The sequence below is a fragment of the Mya arenaria genome, chromosome 1 (assembly GCF_026914265.1).
Source record: "Mya arenaria isolate MELC-2E11 chromosome 1, ASM2691426v1".
Taxonomy (NCBI): domain Eukaryota; kingdom Metazoa; phylum Mollusca; class Bivalvia; order Myida; family Myidae; genus Mya; species Mya arenaria.
The window spans coordinates 34,485,095-34,503,457 of NC_069122.1; the positions used below are offsets into that span (position 1 = coordinate 34,485,095).

An 18,363-nucleotide genomic window follows, 5' to 3' on the forward strand; every position below is an offset into this window, starting at 1 on the left:
AAATGCGAGCGATATTTGCAAATTGCGAGTGACTTTTATTCAAGCTCGCAAAATTCTGAGAGTGGCTTTTGTTAGATGACAAAACGTTAAAACAAAGGTAGAATAAACATGATCCTAACTCCGCTATGTAGTCAAGAGTGATCAGTCTATAAATGGCATGTTTACACTACCAGTATAGAGTAGGCTTTATGGAGTCACGCTCTAAGTTTTCAAAAATAGAACAAGTACGGAAAAGGCCGAGTATAATCTTGGATCTTTCCGGGATGCTCCGAGGCGTGCCAAATACAAAGCGAATACAAATGACGTAATCACCTAGCTCAGTCATTGGCTAAATTTAACGCTTTCGCGTTATATGTAAACCCCATCAACCTTTAAATATATCCGCCCAAGTCAAAGTGAACAATGCCAATGGACAGCTTTGTTATCAAAAAGCGGCCAGCATCCGATGAGTCATCTGTACCCCCCCCCCCCAAAAAAAAATAAGCCATCAACAATTTCTAGTAGTCGAGTCACTCAAGATTGATACTTTTTAATATTCATAATATGTGTAAGGTGTACATATCTACTTTAATTAGACAATATTATAGGGGAATAAAGCAAATAATAAAATTGCGAGTTGATTTTTCATTTTGCGAGGTGCCTCAAAAAAAAACTCGCAAAATTTTGCGAGTACTCTTCAAAGTTAAATTCGAACCCTGTGATATACCGTAAATAGGTGTACAATTTATTAGTTAGTTTTGACAAGTCAAGCCATATAAAATATTTTTTTTAAAGAATATAGACCCTCAAAAACAATTAAGGTAAATGTTAGATTTATTTTACGTTGCAATGATCATTGATGATCAAGAACTTGCAACATAAGCTCTGTAAAGCTTTTTACCATATGTACAGTTTTAAAATCTGCTATGTACATGTAATGAAGAACCATTTACCATTCCTGGGTTATAACAATTATTATCATCAACATAGCTCTGAGTAGGGATCAAACCCAGGACCTTCTGATTCAAAGCTAATATGCTAACCACGCGATCATCGCGATCATCAATAAGACAGAATGATATGCGAAAAATTACCATAAAATCCACTTACAATTTTCTGAGAGAGTTCATCATTCAGCTGGTCATATTCGTTATTCTTTGCTTCCACTTCCTGGGATTTCTGGTCATAGTTCATAGCCAGCTCCTCAAGGGCCTGAAATAGGGGTCAGGAATTATTTACTATAAATAGGGGCCACACAACATAAGAAAGTGTGTGTTCTAAGATTTCTTCAATAAGCTCTATATATGGCTTCATTTATCCAGGTTTTTTAAGCTTAAAGTCATCTCTTCCATTGTCTGAAATAATAAATCACTTTTTCTCCGTGAATTTTATGAGTGTGTCTATAGTGTAATTACCACATGTGTATCTTAAACTTGTAGAACTTCCTCCCTTGACTTCATTCTTGGCTGCGTCATACTTCTGTGGAGTGACAGTATCCATAATATATGATAATTTTTATTTTATTTACCATGACCTTAGCAGCATCATACTTCTAAGACAGAGTATCAGTCACCATTAGAGACTCTTTCTACTTCTGTGTGTTTACAAATTTAGTGTCACATGTGTACTTCTCAATTTATGTCCACATTATTTTGACACAAGAGTATAATTTTACCTGTTCTTGACTTCATCCTTTGCAGTGTCATACTCATAGGAGAGAGTGGTAGCTTTAGCTTGTAGGGACTCAATCTCCTTCCTGTGTGTTCACAGAGCTGGTGCCACATATGTACATTTCAAATATGTCCACATTATCTTCTAATAAGTGTAACTCTTACCTGTTATACTTCCATGACTTCATCCATGGCAGAGTCATACTCCTGAGAGAGAGTGGCCGAGTCGGCTTGTAGGGTGACAGGGTCTCAATCTCGTATTTGTGTGTTCACAGACTTTGTGCCACATGTGTACATTTCAAATGTGTTATTTTGCAATGAGTGTAACTCTTACCTGTAAGACTTCCTTGACTTCATCCTTGGCAGAGTCATACTCCTGAGAGAGAGTGGCAGAGTCAGCTTGTAGGGACTCTTTCTCCCTCCTCTCCTGAGCGATCAGCTCCTCCTGCTCCAGCAACTGTTGTTGTATCTTCTCAATCAGCTGGCATTGCTCATTGATTTCATCATCCTGGGGGTAAATCAATGTTATTGTAAGAGATATATTGTCAATTGTAATCCATGTTGTTATTAAACAGGTACAAAAGCAACTCATTATTGTTGTCTGATTTGATTTTTCATTTGTTTTATTGGAAACTAAGAAAAATTGTTTTATTGGATACAAAGAAAAAATTAAAGGCCCTATGTTCATAACTTGAATAATTAATAATAACTTCTCAATATGCTAATAACATCATTAATGACATCAATGTTAATTTTAAACGTGAACACTTTAATGATGTGCTACTATACTAAATATAGACAAGTGCAGCTAAAACAGCTGTCTCAAATCTTGTTAGAAATACTGCAATTCACAAATGTACCCATTAAACACTTAGAGCATTCAAGATTCGAAAGAAAACAATGGGGACGTTAACAACATTTTTAACTTAAACAAAATTCTGAACAACCAGCCCCTTGATTATTCGAGGGCTAAGTGCAATACAGTTTAAACACCATGCAAAGAAGGGGTTGCCTATGTCTTTTATACTAAGCTCTTGAAATTCTCAACTGGCCAAATGAAAGCAAACAAATTCCAGCTGGACGTTATAATATGTTGCTCTTTCATGTTTAAATTCTGTACAATTCGAAACAAAAAGAAATATGAGCAGGTCTCTTTAAAACACCATGAAAGACTCTTAAAAGATCTTAACATTGTAAAAGCACACCTTATCATCAAGAAGCTGGTACAATTTCATCTTGTCAGCCTCGAAGGAAGCTTTGTCTGCCTCGGATATGACAATAGAACCCGTCATACTGCCAATCATTGATGTAGAGGGCGTAGCAGTCATGGAATCCTCGGTGCCTGCTTTCTTAACATCAACTTGTTCGTTTTCGGGAACTGATTGGCCTGTAAGAAAGATAGGAGAGTCAAGTGAATATAAACATGCTGATGGAACCAGTCATTACGCTGATCATTGATTTAGAGGCCATGATAACCATGAAATCTGCAGTGCCTGCTTTTTTAACCAGAGACACAAATGTAAAAACACCACTAACAGACCTTATGCATCAAACAGCTTTATCAATACATGATGGCATTACTGCCTTGAAACAGCCAAGCTTTAAATAATTATGAACTTTTTTATCCTGCCTACAAATACTCATGAATAAAAATTAAAAAGTTTAAAACATGAAATCAGTATTACATCAAACACTTCACTAACTTAATGAGCGCAGTAGTTCACCAAGAGGGTAAACTCACTGCTCCTCCTAGCAGCTGACTCAGCCTGAAGCTTTTCAAGAATCGGCTTCAATTCAGAGTTCGTCTCCTTCTCAAATTCATATCCCCCACCCCCAATATATATCTTACAAAAACTAAAATCATCCCCTGAACTCACTGCTCCTCCAAGCAGCTAATTCAGTCAGAACCTTTTCAAGTATCCTCTACAATTCAGAGTTCTTCTCTTCCTGAATCTCATATCCCCCCTTCCATTCATTCTAACCAAATATATCTTACAAATGGGTGAATCATTCCCCCCTACTCACCGCTCCTCCAAGCAGCTAACTCCGCCTGCAGATTTTCAATGACAGTCTTCAGTTTGGAGTTCTTTTCCTTCTCTCTCTCATATCTCCGTTTCCATTCCTCGGCAGTCAGCTCCTCGTTCACACACACCACATTCTTGATCGTCTTGGCTCTAGAGGGGTGTATAAAAATATATGCTTTTGTAATATCCCAACGATATTTTTCCAAAGGGGGGAAAATAGTGTGTAAAACGTGTTTGCTTTCATATTTTCATGATGATAATTTATGACCTTTCACCAGAAGGGGAGATATATTGTTTAAAAGTATTTGCTTTTGTATTTTCCTAGTGATGATTTATTATCTTGCTCTAGAGAAGGAGACATATTATGACATTGCCTTATCTTTCTTAAGAAGGGAGATATTCTGTGTAAAAATAATTGCTTTTTATTTTCCTGTTTTCATTTTATGATCTATTCCTGATGGACTTGATGACAGATTTTGCTATCATTTAATATTTTAGATTTTGAAGTATCAAAGAGGAATCAAATGAAGGAGCAGACAAGACCTCTTCGTGTTTACCCTTCAGACATAATGTGCATTTGATACAAGTCGGTCAATAATATTTAGACATCTGTAAACCATTTGAAATAACGTAATCACTTTTTACAAACATTTTTGTAATTAATTTATCTCTTAGTTTAGTATCATGTAGAGTAACAGATAAAAGTAACAGATTTATTACTTCAATATTAATTGGATATCCTACATATACAACATATCAAGTTTGCATTATTCAATCCATATAAAAGAATGCCAAGTTCTCACCTCTGTCCAAACAGCAGGGTAGACTTGGTCTCTGAATCGTTATACGATGCTGGAGAACAACAGATGATCATTGTTGTGCGAGCGTTGCCTCCTAAACTCTCCTGTAGGATACGGGTCAACTTGCTGTCTCGATAGGGAACATGGCTTTTCTGTAATGGAGTGAATAATAAGTTAGATTTGTTAGATTAAACTTGTCAGACTGGTTATATTATGCAGGTTAACAACATCAGATGGTCAATGTGGTGTTAGTGTTGCCTCCTAAACTCTCTAGAAGGATACCGGTCAGCTTGCGGTCTCTATAATAACTCTTCTGGAGCATGTATTATGATTTATGTAAATTACATATTCAGATATAAATTTCCAGATCTGCAGCAGGGAATTTTCTCAAAGAAAGAGAAGGACTTTAGCCTTATATTGGACTGAGGAATGACAGTTTCAAAGGTTAAAACAATTTTTCGGAAAGCAGAATTCAAAGAAATTTTGGACAGGAAGAAGCCTATTATCAACCTCTGCCGCTCAAAGGCCAAATATGACATGGTTTACACCTGAACATCAAAGGTATGTACAACAGAATTGTATCAAATGATAACTAAAGTGCAAAACAAGATTATACATATATTTCCCCCAGCCAGGGCGGAGATGACACAACCTAAAACAAACATGGACTTGTACAGGTAATCTATTGAACTGTACAATATGATACTACATTTAATGACAACATTTAAATCAGCAAAACAAGGTTATACATACATTTCCCTCAGCCAGTGCGGAGATAACATTTCCGAGGGCTGACAGTGACTTGTTGATGTTCTTGGCTTCATCCAGCACTGCACCCTCTGCTCCGGTCTTGCTTACCTGTACAACAGAAGGAAGACATGCAGTTATTAATCATGTCACTTAAGTTTCACAGATTTTTGAACCCTTAATATTTCTTGGTTTTCCTCTTGGTTTTCCTCTAAGTTCTGTTTTTTGTATCGCTTTTTGTTTTTTATAATTTTTAATACCTACTGATGATTTTAATAGATTGGTTGTATGTAGCCATAGTGTTATCATGTGTATTTATTTAATTTTTTTAAGCCTACAGCTTCTTTCTATATATTGTTTGCAGTTAAACATATATTTGTTTTAAGCACTTTTAAACGTATGTGTTTTATGATAAAAGAGCTATATAAATGGGGTATAATAATAATAATGGGGTATAATAATAATAATCATTTCAATAATAATAGTCTTGATTGGTTTCATCAGAATATGCTATGAAGCAATGCATATATACATGGGTGAAAGTTTGAAATCTTGAGAATCCTGAAAATTTAGCTGGGGGCCGCCAGGGCCAGGGGGCCCAGGGGGGCGAAGCTCCTGGGAATTAGTGGTTTCGAGTGCTTGTACAGCGCTTTTCCAGGATTATATGATTGTCAAAGAAACTGACTTATTATCATGCAGGAAATGCATGATTTTCTATAAACAGCTCTTGTTAAGGGATATACCCTAAACATACTCTTTGATGTAGATTTAGAATGAAACATAACGTTCAAAATTTAGCAACATTTTTATTCTTGTTTCTTGATGTCTTTTTTACCACCCCCGCCATACTTTAGCAACAGTATAGCACAACATTCACAATATGCAGATCCCACAATGTCTGTTTTTTTAACCAAATCCCCCATTTCTCACCATTAGTGTCACATTCAGATAGCAATGCCAATCTCCATTTGTTAGTTTGTTCACTTTCTAAGTCCTTAGTGTTAAGCTGGGGGTAGAAACTTCATTTTCAATATTTTTTGCAACGATCTTTTATCACAAGAATATTGTTGTTGTTTTTTGAAAGAATCACCTAACCGCCAAAAGACCAGCTATTTTATTGGACTACAGTGTAAAGCGAGCCAATCAGAATTGTCGTATTATATCGTAATTCACCGCTACCTAGGCGTTTAAAAAGCGTCTACAATGTCTTGGTGATCGGGAACAATCCCGATTGGGAGCAATTGGCTTCCCGTTCAGAACTTATTGGCGGAAACGGTCGAACCCAGCCGATCTATTTACGGCCGTAGCCGAACACGCTCCGGGCTATCTTCGTAAAAACCCGTTAGCGAGCACCTTGCAATGACGAATCGTTACTAAAAATAAATTAAAACACCGATCAAGTCACTGGAATTTACTTTCGTTTTCGTTTCAACAGTTTGAAAGTCGAAGTCAGGGTTGAGGTAGGCCTATACCCCCCTCTGAAATCTCAACGGATTTACACGATTTTGAAAAGTGATCCCTGAGGACATCGAAAATCCGGAACTTCCGGAGCAATCCGGAAAACTTTCACCCATGTATATAGCTTATTATTGCTAAGCTTATTTACTCTTTAATTCTGTACACAAAACAAATTATAACCTGCAATAAACATGACTGAGGCACTAACATACATGTGAGCACCATTACGGAAATAAACTAACCATTTCACTTCCAGCCAAGTCAACCTGGCGTCAACTACATGTAGGTTTACACCACTATTTCTCTTGTGATCACCAAAAAGCATTGAAAAGGGCACTCAGTACCCTAGTAACTAACAGGGCATTTATAATCATTGTATTTTAGCAGGACTCACCTTCTCACTTCCGGCCAAGTCGACTAGGTAAAGTTTGCCACTCAGTTTCTTCTGTGTGGCTGTGTTCTCTTGCTTCACATTGATCAGAAACACGCTGTGGCTTCGACTGCTGTGCTCATTCATGTCTGAAAAACAGTTCGAGGTAATGTTAACTTATGGGCATTTCCTTTAGATTGTAACTTTTCAAGTGTCAATACATACAGTTTGTCGAATTTGTACATTGACATCAATGATTCATTGCAAACAAAAAATGCCAGATTTCGAGACAATGAATTGTTTTTTTATCCCGCATATCTGCAGTGTGCTTCCTCAGGGCCCTCAACATGCCCATTTGGGTCTGAATGCCAATGGAAATCCTCAATCCCCTATGAAAAAAATCCTGCTTATGATAAACCCATGCTTACAACAGGGGTGCTGTGGAGCCTTGCTGAATATGATTTACATGACTGCATGTTTTATACCAAGTTTCATTTGAATTTCTGATCTCCTTTTTTTGAGTTATGACGGACGAAGGTTAAAGTTTTCACAAAGAGTTACATACAACCAAGGCTATCACAATATTTAGTCTTGTAAAACTGATGAGCTTAAAATTGATTATATCAGTCAAACTGGTTGACAGATTCCCTAAACTTACTGGTGACTGCCACGTGTCGGTTCGACTTTCCTTCATCTATAGTCTCCATCACTTCTTCAGGGCTTGACACAAACCGCTCCGTTGCCCCCTAGAGAAGAAGGAGTATAATGATGCTCAAGAGTAAAACGGGTTCAAATTTACAATTTATGTGAGACAAATCTCAAATACTGAGTCAATAAATGTCCCTCATTGTGACACCTTACTGTATTGCAATATCTGAAGAGACTGTGTAAGGGCTGTTCCAAATAAACATGCAACCTACCACACACCCTTTCAAACTGGACACCATCCTCTTTGGGGTTTATTCAGTTACAAAAAAGTTACCAGAAATCTCTCCCTTTAGAATTATGTTTATTAATCTTTTTGGCATGGGTTGCATATTGGCATATTTTACATATAAAATAATTAAATCTGCTTTCACTTTGTTTTTATCTGCTTCGCAAATCTACTTTGAATCTTCCGGTTTTTTAATTAAATATAATCATAGTTTTTCATTGGCTGCAATTATGATCTAGGCTATTTTGTTGAAATTGCTTGGGAAGAAATTCCGCTGTTATGTCATTCGATATTTGTTTGGCATGAGTCAGTTGACTTCAAAATAATTTCAAAATAAGATAATTTGATTAAATTAATTTATATTTTAAATTAGAATTATTCGTATTTTAAATCTATGTCAGGACTAAGTTAGCTGTATAAACATAACTATCATTTTGCATTGTTCTTTTTTTTTTTTTCAATAAGTAAGTTTCAACTTTGATATTGCATAAGAGCTGAGGATAATAAAAAGTAAACAGAAACTTCCCCTATACAAAATTTCTTTAATTCCTCTTATTGGCAAGGTTACATGTTCAAATGGAAAAGCCCTAAGCATGAAAAGTCTTATCTGCATGATAACCATGAAATAAGTGGAAACTAAAGCAACTTATTGCTTCACTCCATCGAGTTGTGGAAACAGATGGGAACTCTGACAAATGAGAAATTAATTATAGTGTAAATACCACTCAATTCAGTGGTAACAGATTTCTGAGCCTACCTTCACAAAGGTGACTTTATTCTTATCCTCGTGCACAGAGAGATTGGTTTTTGTCACTGAAATGAAAATAATGTTTGCATTAACCAATCAATATTGCAGAATGTCAACAATAACACCTGATAATTTTACAACAGATTTGTGCGTGCTTAATCTAAGATTTTTTTAGATAACTTAATATATGGCAGGTTCAAACTGTAAGAAAAACTTTTTTTGTCATTGGAATTAAAAAAAATGTTAGCTTCCCATGCTAGTTTTACAACGGAGTTAAGTGTTGTAAATTTTAGAGTTTCTTAGTACGACTTCAGATATGAAAGATTCTAGCTGTAAGAACAATCTGTAAGTCTGCAATGACCTAAAAACATTCCTTCTTAATCAACACAGTTTAAATGCTTTAGCAGTTTCCTATTATATCATATACAACACTTAAATTTTATAATAGCTTGGAGTACATTTTTTTTTCTTTTTTTTCCTACACTCACCATCGAGAAGATCTCTGATTTTGTCCATGTAAATCTCAAAGTAGGATACCTGTAAATGAACAATAACATTTAAAATAAAAGTTTCAACATTTTCAAAGCAAATTTAAGTTCATGTTTTAAAAATGACTTGATTGCATTTCACTCTTAACTGCCAAAAAATGTTGGTTTACAATTCTAAAATGAAGATGTTAAGTCATGCTCGGTAATATCTAACGTACCGTTAATGACTGGGTGTAAGACGATAGGGGGTATTAGACGCAGGGAAAAAAATCTGTGAAAAGTCCGAGAAAAAAAACTTTTAATCTATGTTTTTGGTTAAAAAACGCATAGAAAAAATGTCAAAATCGTCCGGCATTTTCAGCCACCATGTTTGTTGACAGTGAAAAAAAAAATCGTGAAAATGGCGATGGTTATCTTTAAAACCATACAGTCGAGAATGAAAAGTTATGTTATGCAAAAAATATTTTGACAGTGCTTTTTTATATGTAAGTTCGATTATTGTTTAATTCAATTTATTATTCAAAATAATATTGAATACCGTAATTCACAAGAGTTCGGACACCATAAATTTTTTTTTTCGCTCTCCGAATACATAGAAAATTATCATTTTTACATTTTATTTACATGTTTGTTTAACCTGCCTTTTTTCTTCATGGTTGCTTTTTACCACTTATTAATTTATCCGTAGTAATCAATGGTCATAAACTTATTTATTACTTATTATAAGTGTAAATCCTTCTTCAAGTTAATTAAAACACCATTTTATACATGCACTGAACTGAATAAACACATTCTATCGGCTTCAGATCAAAGAGTCACACTGTGTGATGTCACATAACTTACAGTTATACCCACGAGGATCTCGTGGAGATCATGGACATTGCTATGCAGGATTAATGTATAACTGTACGATTATTGCTTCATATAGTCTTTAAGTGTGGTACAAGTTTGAAAGTTTATTGGCAGATCGTTTTACAAACATTTCATGTCGATGTTTTCTTAATCCCTTGATTGCCCTTGTTGTTTGTATAATCCTCAAATAAATATATCACACTTCCTTTTAAACAGGCAATAAATGATGAGTAGTAAATTAAATTGTCACAGTGGTGTATACGGTTAGGTAATCTAGCCAGGCATTGAAAAGATAAAAATCTTCGTCTGTGAAACTTGGTAACTATGAAAGTTATGACTGATGTCCTTTGGGTGTCCTAAAATTAGGTACGCAAAATAAATTATTTTGGGAAATAATTTTGGGTGTCCAAATATTTAGTGTCCGAACTCTTAGGTGAATTACGGTAACTTTAATCGAAAAATATTTTTGTTGAAATTATAAACGTCTTACGATATACCGTATCCCGATCTTCAACTGCCGTTTTAACCCGTATATACTCGATCAATATGACGCGAGTAACATCCCTTTCTACATAAATATAAACAAACTCTCGGCTTGAAATTGACCTCAGAAAAAAAAACTATAAACTATATTTAGATAAACTCATATTTATAAAAATCTTTCTTTCAAAGAGTTATAATGAACAACTTTTGAAACATTTAACAAGTAGAATATAAAAGTTTGCAGATAATAGCTTCTTTAAAAGATTTTAAGTGCTCGATATTGTATTTTGTCTAATGGGATGTCAATATTTCAGAATTTTTCTGCGGTACATTTATTTAGGTAAATCAGCAGTCAGCTATTATTGATTTGAATCAGGAATCACTAGAATTGAGCAAAAACTTGGTTAGTGGTTGTATTCAATAATCAACTTAGACTGAAGTCTAGGATTCAAATTTAAGTATTTTGATTGGTCTGTATATTTAGCCGACCAATAGGTTGAATGGAATCACTGAGTCATGTCTAAGGATAAGAAAGGTAAGGATAAGATCAATATTGAAGACTGGCACAGTAGACAAAATATAATCTTGACGACTAGACTGGTTAAAGGATTGTTAGTATTAGTTAACCAAAATAAATTGGTTGAGGGTCTTCAACTACCAGGGGTTATGATTACCTACAGTCTAACGTCAGACTTCACTTAAGAGGCAAAACTGAAAATCTTAATTTCATTGTAACTCTCTTCCTAATTGATATTTGATTATGAAATTACATATTTCAAATTGTACAATAACTCATGTTTACATATGTAAATTAAAAGGAAATCAGATGATTCTTTGTAATTTGATAAAAATGCTTTTCTGGGGTGAGACTTAGACGTGGAACTATTCATAATCATGGCCACAGACCAATTTATTTTGGTAACTGCATACTAATAAACCTTATACCATTACTAATGCATCAAGAAACTATCAGCGAAAAGCAATCAAAGTTTAGTTAGTATTTTATTATAAATATTTTATTAAATAACTATTGATTATTAGCCCTTAAACACAGCATTTGCCTCCCCGAATAATACAAAGGCCTCCTCTATAACAGTGCCAATATCTATATCAGTTAGCCTTTGGCCTGGTGCCAATACGACTGCCCTCGGACAAATAACAGTGCCAATATCTATATCAGTTAGCCTTCGGCCTCGTGCCAATACGACTGCCCTTGGACAAATAACAGTGCCAATATCTATATCAGTTAGCCTTCGGCCTCGTGCCAATACGACTGCCCTTGGACAAATAACAGTGCCAATATCTATATCAGTTAGCCTTCGGCCTCGTGCCAATACGACTGCCCTCGGACAAATAACAGTGCCAATATCTATATCAGTTAGTCTTCGGCCTCGTGCCAATACGACTGCCCTCGGACAAATAACAGGGCCAATATCAAATCACTTATTTATTAACATATAATAGTAGTTGAGTAAGAAGAAGCCCCATACTTTAATATGAAACTCTAGGTTCTCATCCATGCCGTAGATAAAGTTGAATATATCCTGGACGATTCTCGGGATGATTCCCTGCAGGTCGTCATTACCCATAACACCTTCCATAGTATGGGTCTTGCCGGAGGATGTCTGCCCGTACGCGAATATCGTACCATTGTACCCACTGAGTACATCTGTAAGGGGACAAATAACCAACATGTAACATTGAAATTGACAGTAGTATTAATTGAGCTCATTCATACAGTACTATGTAACCGAAACCAAACAGGCACCACTTCACATGATGGTGATAACATGTACCAAATATCAAAGTAATACCTCCTAAACTGTGCAAGTAGTTCACTCCATAAACATTTTTTAACAAACATGATGACTCCAATACAATCCCTTTCAAACTTTGCTTGCACCGGGTTCAAACTATGCTTGTGAATGCTTGTAACGCTGAACAATAGTGGTTCAATTGGTGTTTTACATCCATTAAGAATAATCCTTCTAAAGCCTCTTTTCAATCCCTCTGTGACTCAGTGTAAAAAATGTCTTAGAGAGTAGTTCAATACACGAGAAATGGAGCTTTGGATGTTAAAAGCGAAGCTCACTAAGATTGGGTTTGGAGTACATCTAATGAAACATTGTACACCTAGTTTTCATTGTTTGATGCACAAATTCCATGATCATGATTGCCGAAAACTGCATGTATTACTTGTTTCAAAGTCATTTACAATAACCTGTGGCCATTGAATTAACATATATCTCTATTTATAATCAATTACCAGGGCCTAAAATGTTTCTAGGCCTTTCAAAAAGGACATCAGTACCGGTCACCATACCACTCACTCAAACAGGCTTGTGAATGATTCATTTATCAGCTGCTGTCTTTGCAATAAAAACTTAACCACATCAGTTCAAACTGCAAGTTCTTTACAACAAGCTACTAACCTGCCACAATTGGCTTGGCAGCCACTGTGTACACATACTCCTGGGAGACGTTCGGCTTCAGCACTCGATCAAAGGCAAACACCTTGGCCTAAAATGTATGTGTAAAACATGCGTCAACCCTCTGGGAAAAGGTGTACAGGGTACATGTGCATGCAAGAAATAGGATCAAGCTACATTGTTGTCTGTTATACAGCACGGCTTTCCCTCATGCAGGAAACTTGGGTCCCAGAAGCTATGTTTTGGCTTATGAACCCCAGTTTTCAACTTGCTTTGCATCTCTGCAAGCCCCAATATAAACTATTAATTGAGAATGAACTGTACTATTTAGATCCCATGAAATGACATTGGGATCAAGTTTGACAAGGGAGAATTGGCAGAAAAAATCTGCTTAAATAATCAAACCATACCTTTTTGAGCCCAGTGAGAGTTTTTTCTCTATTAATTGAAATGCATCCATAAGTCTGTTGATATATTTTAATATTATCAAAAGGACCATACAAAAAACATGATTTGATAATAACTTATAATTACTTTCACTGGTTTTAATATCCAGTTCGACCCCTGAGGGCAAATTGAAAATCTTAAAATAGAAAATCATTATTTGTATTGTGAAATAAGAAAATTCACTTGACTCTTGAGCTCTTTATTAGATATAATTTGTGAATCTCATTTCTTAACTTTCCCTTCAGAAAGTGAGAACTGGGGCCCTCACACCCACCCAAGACCCTTTTTAATACATACAATGTAACTTGATCAATCAGGATATGTTTTTGAAACAAAAATTACAATACTTTGTCTTCATAAAAGGAAAAGGAAATTGAAGATAATGAATGTAAGATGAGTTACATGACATAAGTACCATTGACCTTATGTTACATACCAGTATAGTGCTTTTATGAATCAACAGAAAATACAAAAACATGGTAGATAATTTGACAAAAATCATTGTTTTTTATAAAAAAAAAACACATCAATTTGAAGCAGTGTTCGTGAAATAATGTTTTCTAAATAAACACACAGTAAAATTTCAAATAAGCATAAAAGCACCGATGTTACTTAATTTGTATTTTTATAACATAGAAATCAAGTTGAAAATATGTGCAAATAACACAGACACTAACATTGCACATATAAGTGAAGATCCTAGAAATTTGTTTTCTTCAAATCATTTCAACTACAAAAAAGTCAACAATACAAACAGGAGTTTTTCGGCATTTTTTGCTTGCTGATTTCATTTCTACTTCTGATGCCACAAAGTAAGTTTTCCCCAAAAAAGTTCAATATTATAATCTCAATCAGATATCCTATTCTTTCAATTGTAAAAAAGATCTGTTTGAAAATACTTAATGCAGGTGTAAAAGTCCACAAATAAAACAGTATTTAAACTTATTATTATAAATAAAACAAAATTTGTGAAAAAAGACTAAAAACAATGCAATTCAAAGGATATACCAGGAAGGTCATTTACTCCAAAATACCGAAAAAAACCTGGACAAACAAAAAATAACAGATGTTTCATTAGTGTTTCAGTAAAATAGGCTAATAATTACTTATAATAGGCTGATTTCCAAAACATGATGTATGACACTGCTTGTATGGTTTATATTATAATGCAAAATTAGTTTCAATTCAAATAAACATAACAGTATACATGCATGTACACATTAGTTTTATAACCGGAACCAAATTTTCTAATAAAATGTAAACAAGACAAAACATAAATAGAAATGTGTGGCAAAAACAAAAGTGAAATATACAAAAAATGAAATAAGTAAGAAATAAATCCATCAAAGTAATATATCTACTATTAGTACAAATATAACTAACTGACTATAGCCAAACAGAGTATTAGTTGCCAACAATGTATAGAAAACAAGACAGCATGCAAAGAGACATTCCGAAGCTTAGTCAAAGATATGTGATCAGCTGAGATCTAAATTCTTTGAAAAAGAAATCATACTACTCTATAATTAATATCATTTTGTATCACTATTTACTTCCCCCTCCCAACCCCCATAAAAAAATTGTCGTTGTCTCTTAATCACTTGGGCAATGACATTTCTTTTCTCCTTTTCTAAAAATACTTATCCATCTATTCAGAAGAACTTCATAATGGCGTCATGCTGGCTAAATGAAAACCTGACCGTGAATTATGTCTATGTACTGGACCAGACTTTTCTAAAATATACTTATCCATCCAGAAACTTCATTATGGCATCATTCTGGCTAAATGAAGACCTGAGCCTGAATTATTGTTTATGTATTGGTCCAGACTTTTCTAAAAATACTTAGATCTATCAGAGGCATGTCTTAATGGCGTGCATGCTAGCTAAATAAACACCTAACCCTGAATTATTGTATATGTTTGGGTCCAGACATTTATAACCCGAACAACTGTTCAATGCATCGATTTACGTCATATATTATGGGCATTTATAGTGCAACTAAGATTTTACCACGCAAACAAAATATCAGAGCAGAATTTGCTGCTATAGGAAATACACTATAGGAAAAACGACGCAAAAGACCGATTGAGTCAGATGTGTAGGAATCAATACGGCTATGATCCCAGTCTGGCACAGCTAACATGTACATATAATCTGCAGACGGTAGCAGTATTACATTGTATTGGACCCTTGCTATTAGCCTTCCTAGGCATTAATGTAGTTCTGGAAATTAGCGTTAGACTCCAAGACACCTATTACAAGTAAAAACATTTTGGAGCTTGCTCAAAATTTGGAAATTACATGACCAGACTGGAAAATTGGATAAAAGAATTGACTTTTAATTGTAGTCATCTTTTAAATGTTAAACCTGTTCAGCCAACCTTGGGCGGTTCTTGCTGTTTTATTTGAATGAAATGAAAAATGAATATTCACAAACTGTAAAATGTCAATGAGATGTTTTGTGCAATAAATTCCTTGACTAAACATTTTGTGAAATGAATTGGAAGCACAACAATGCTACTGCCTACTGGTATCAATTTTTGGCACCATATGATAATAGTGACCACACTATCACAATGTAGTTAGTCACATTTTACTAAAATATTTGGTAAGAGCCAGTAACGTGATAAGAACTATGTATACCATTTAGGTTAAAGAAGAAGAAAATCCAAAAGAACATAACATGAAAGCCAACTAGACAAAAAGTAAACATAAACACAGAAAACAGAACTAAAACTTCCCATAGATACGGAAAAACAAAAACAAATGCTCTAATCTATAACGTTATCAAAAAGGTAGGCTAGCTGACCACAAATTGAAAAAAGAAGTTCAACAAAGCTAGGAACAGTTTAGAATATGAATATAATGCGCATTACCATCATAAATATGAGTACATTTGTAAATGATTATTGATTAGTATGTTGTTATAATGTTGTTGTTTTTATCTAAACACCATATTATTACAGATATGAATTGAGCACACACATACATGTATTCTAGCAGACTGTATACACAAGGATTAATAATCTAATTGATTGATCATCTCAGACGCAACTGCATGCTATGATGACAATTTGTGGGTTAAAGCCAGGAGGTACCAAGCAACACTTGAAATATACATACAGAAGGTTTTGGTACCTTCTAGCTTTAACCCATGGCCTATAAATTAGTATTGGTGCACCAGACTGATTCTTAAGAACTTATTAACGATGATATCATATACATAGCGTGATATTAAACAAAACAACTTCAAATATAAATAAGAGCCCTTTCAATTAACAGTTCAAGTATATGGAAAATTGACCAACTAAAGTTTACTGTAGATGAAAGCAGTATGCAGTAATTCCCCAAATATGAACAATGCTAGTCCATTTCAGATTTTACCTGATTTTCCCCACCATGCGAATTATCTATTCTAGCGCATTACTTATTCTAGCGCATTATCTATCATGAAATTTGGCCTCACTGTCAGTCTGATAGATGGCAGATTGTATGTGCATAATGCATATCATTATACCGTTACAGAATAATGTTATCAAGAACCACCTAACAGGGACTTGTTCACAATTTCATGTGGCAAACATTATTATGGTAACATTATTGTTTTAAATTTGTTTAAATCAAGCTATTTTACTTATTTTTATGCACAAACTCCAATCAGCAACTGATAGATTCTCATTTGTACAGAATTTAACAAATCCAAGGCTAAAGGCAATCAATTTTCAATAGCGTTCCTTCAAAAAGAGTTTTCGATCCTACTTTTTAACAAAAGAGTTCTTATTTAAACTCTTGATGTGTTATCAATGTTACAAGCATCATCTTCACATTTCATACAAAAAAAGGTTCTTCAATGTCTGGCCCTATAAAGCGTGAACGAATCCCTTTAAAAATTATGTTGGATACATCTCATTTTTGATCTATGTTTTTGTTATCAACTGACTGCAAAATTTCAAAATGTATTGTAATTGAAAGCACCTTTTTGCCTAGACTTTGCAATACCAGTTAACAATGAAGAGGAATGATAACTAGCCAACAAAAATGGTCTAATCCCCAAGTTTAGACAGGCACAAATGTTTATGCTATAAAAATTGAATGTATAAGTAAATTCTACCTGACTTAATAGAGATACATGTAGATAAGTACAAATTAAACTTTCCCGATTGACATATACTCATAAAAAGGCCATCATTTTGCAACATGTTTTAGATTAATAGTTAAAATTCATTTACGGAAAGCCAAGAAAAGATTTTTTTACTAATTTTCATTTATACTTATTTTTAATCAATCATTTCTGTATTAAGTAGGGTGATATCAATGCACTGAGAGTTAGATACATTTGATGTATATAAAGAAATATACCACCATAAGGTAAATGAATTACAACTGATCCTATTGAATATGAATGGCATTTTATAAATTCTCAAGTAATAGAAGTCCAGAACCAAGGCAAATTCAACACATCTTTTAAACATTTCTGCCTGACTATACATTGTGTTACAAGTGACAGTTGTTTCAACTCACAGGGCCACGGCTTTCTGATCCTAAACCCTGAAATATGATTCACAATGAAACTATGAGGCAGCAAATAAATAGCACATCAAACCCATGAGCACTCATGATCATGTCGCTAACTAGTATCTCAGACATATAAACCATGGATTGGAAGTTCTATGTCTAAATAGAAATTTTAAATGCTCGCATTCGGTGACATTTCATTCGCAGTGATAGTTTTACTAGCAGAATTTACAGATACTTGAGCACACTCAAGAATTTGGAGTAAATTATTTGTGAATTTACTGTTTCACCAATATATATATCTGTGACTTTACACATTAATAACTATACCCATTCAAATATTTCATATTTTTCAATTTCAATCAATTTAATTTCTAAGTCCATATCATTAAAAGATAATTTGCAAATTACACGGAC

At 34.4% G+C, this 18,363-nt stretch overlaps 1 protein-coding gene across 2 annotated transcripts in view; it reads right to left on the bottom strand.

Moving 5' to 3' along the window:
* Positions 1–18,363, bottom strand: part of LOC128228495 (kinesin heavy chain-like) — a 56,747-nt gene that overhangs the window by 37,301 nt on the left and 1,083 nt on the right. Inside the window, exons 2-14 of one of the 2 annotated variants that reach the window (XM_052939838.1) lie at positions 17,953–17,979; positions 12,986–13,073; positions 12,044–12,222; positions 9,219–9,267; positions 8,740–8,795; positions 7,707–7,794; positions 7,073–7,197; positions 5,227–5,331; positions 4,477–4,625; positions 3,675–3,823; positions 2,855–3,036; positions 1,984–2,157; positions 1,090–1,191 (exon numbers count right to left, since the gene is read on the bottom strand). In XM_052939838.1, coding sequence (XP_052795798.1) covers positions 1,090–1,191; positions 1,984–2,157; positions 2,855–3,036; positions 3,675–3,823; positions 4,477–4,625; positions 5,227–5,331; positions 7,073–7,197; positions 7,707–7,794; positions 8,740–8,795; positions 9,219–9,267; positions 12,044–12,222; positions 12,986–13,073; positions 17,953–17,979 — 1,473 coding nt within the window. The remainder of the gene's footprint in view (positions 1–1,089; positions 1,192–1,983; positions 2,158–2,854; positions 3,037–3,674; positions 3,824–4,476; positions 4,626–5,226; positions 5,332–7,072; positions 7,198–7,706; positions 7,795–8,739; positions 8,796–9,218; positions 9,268–12,043; positions 12,223–12,985; positions 13,074–17,952; positions 17,980–18,363) is intronic. The other variant, XM_052939847.1, reaches the window with a different exon arrangement.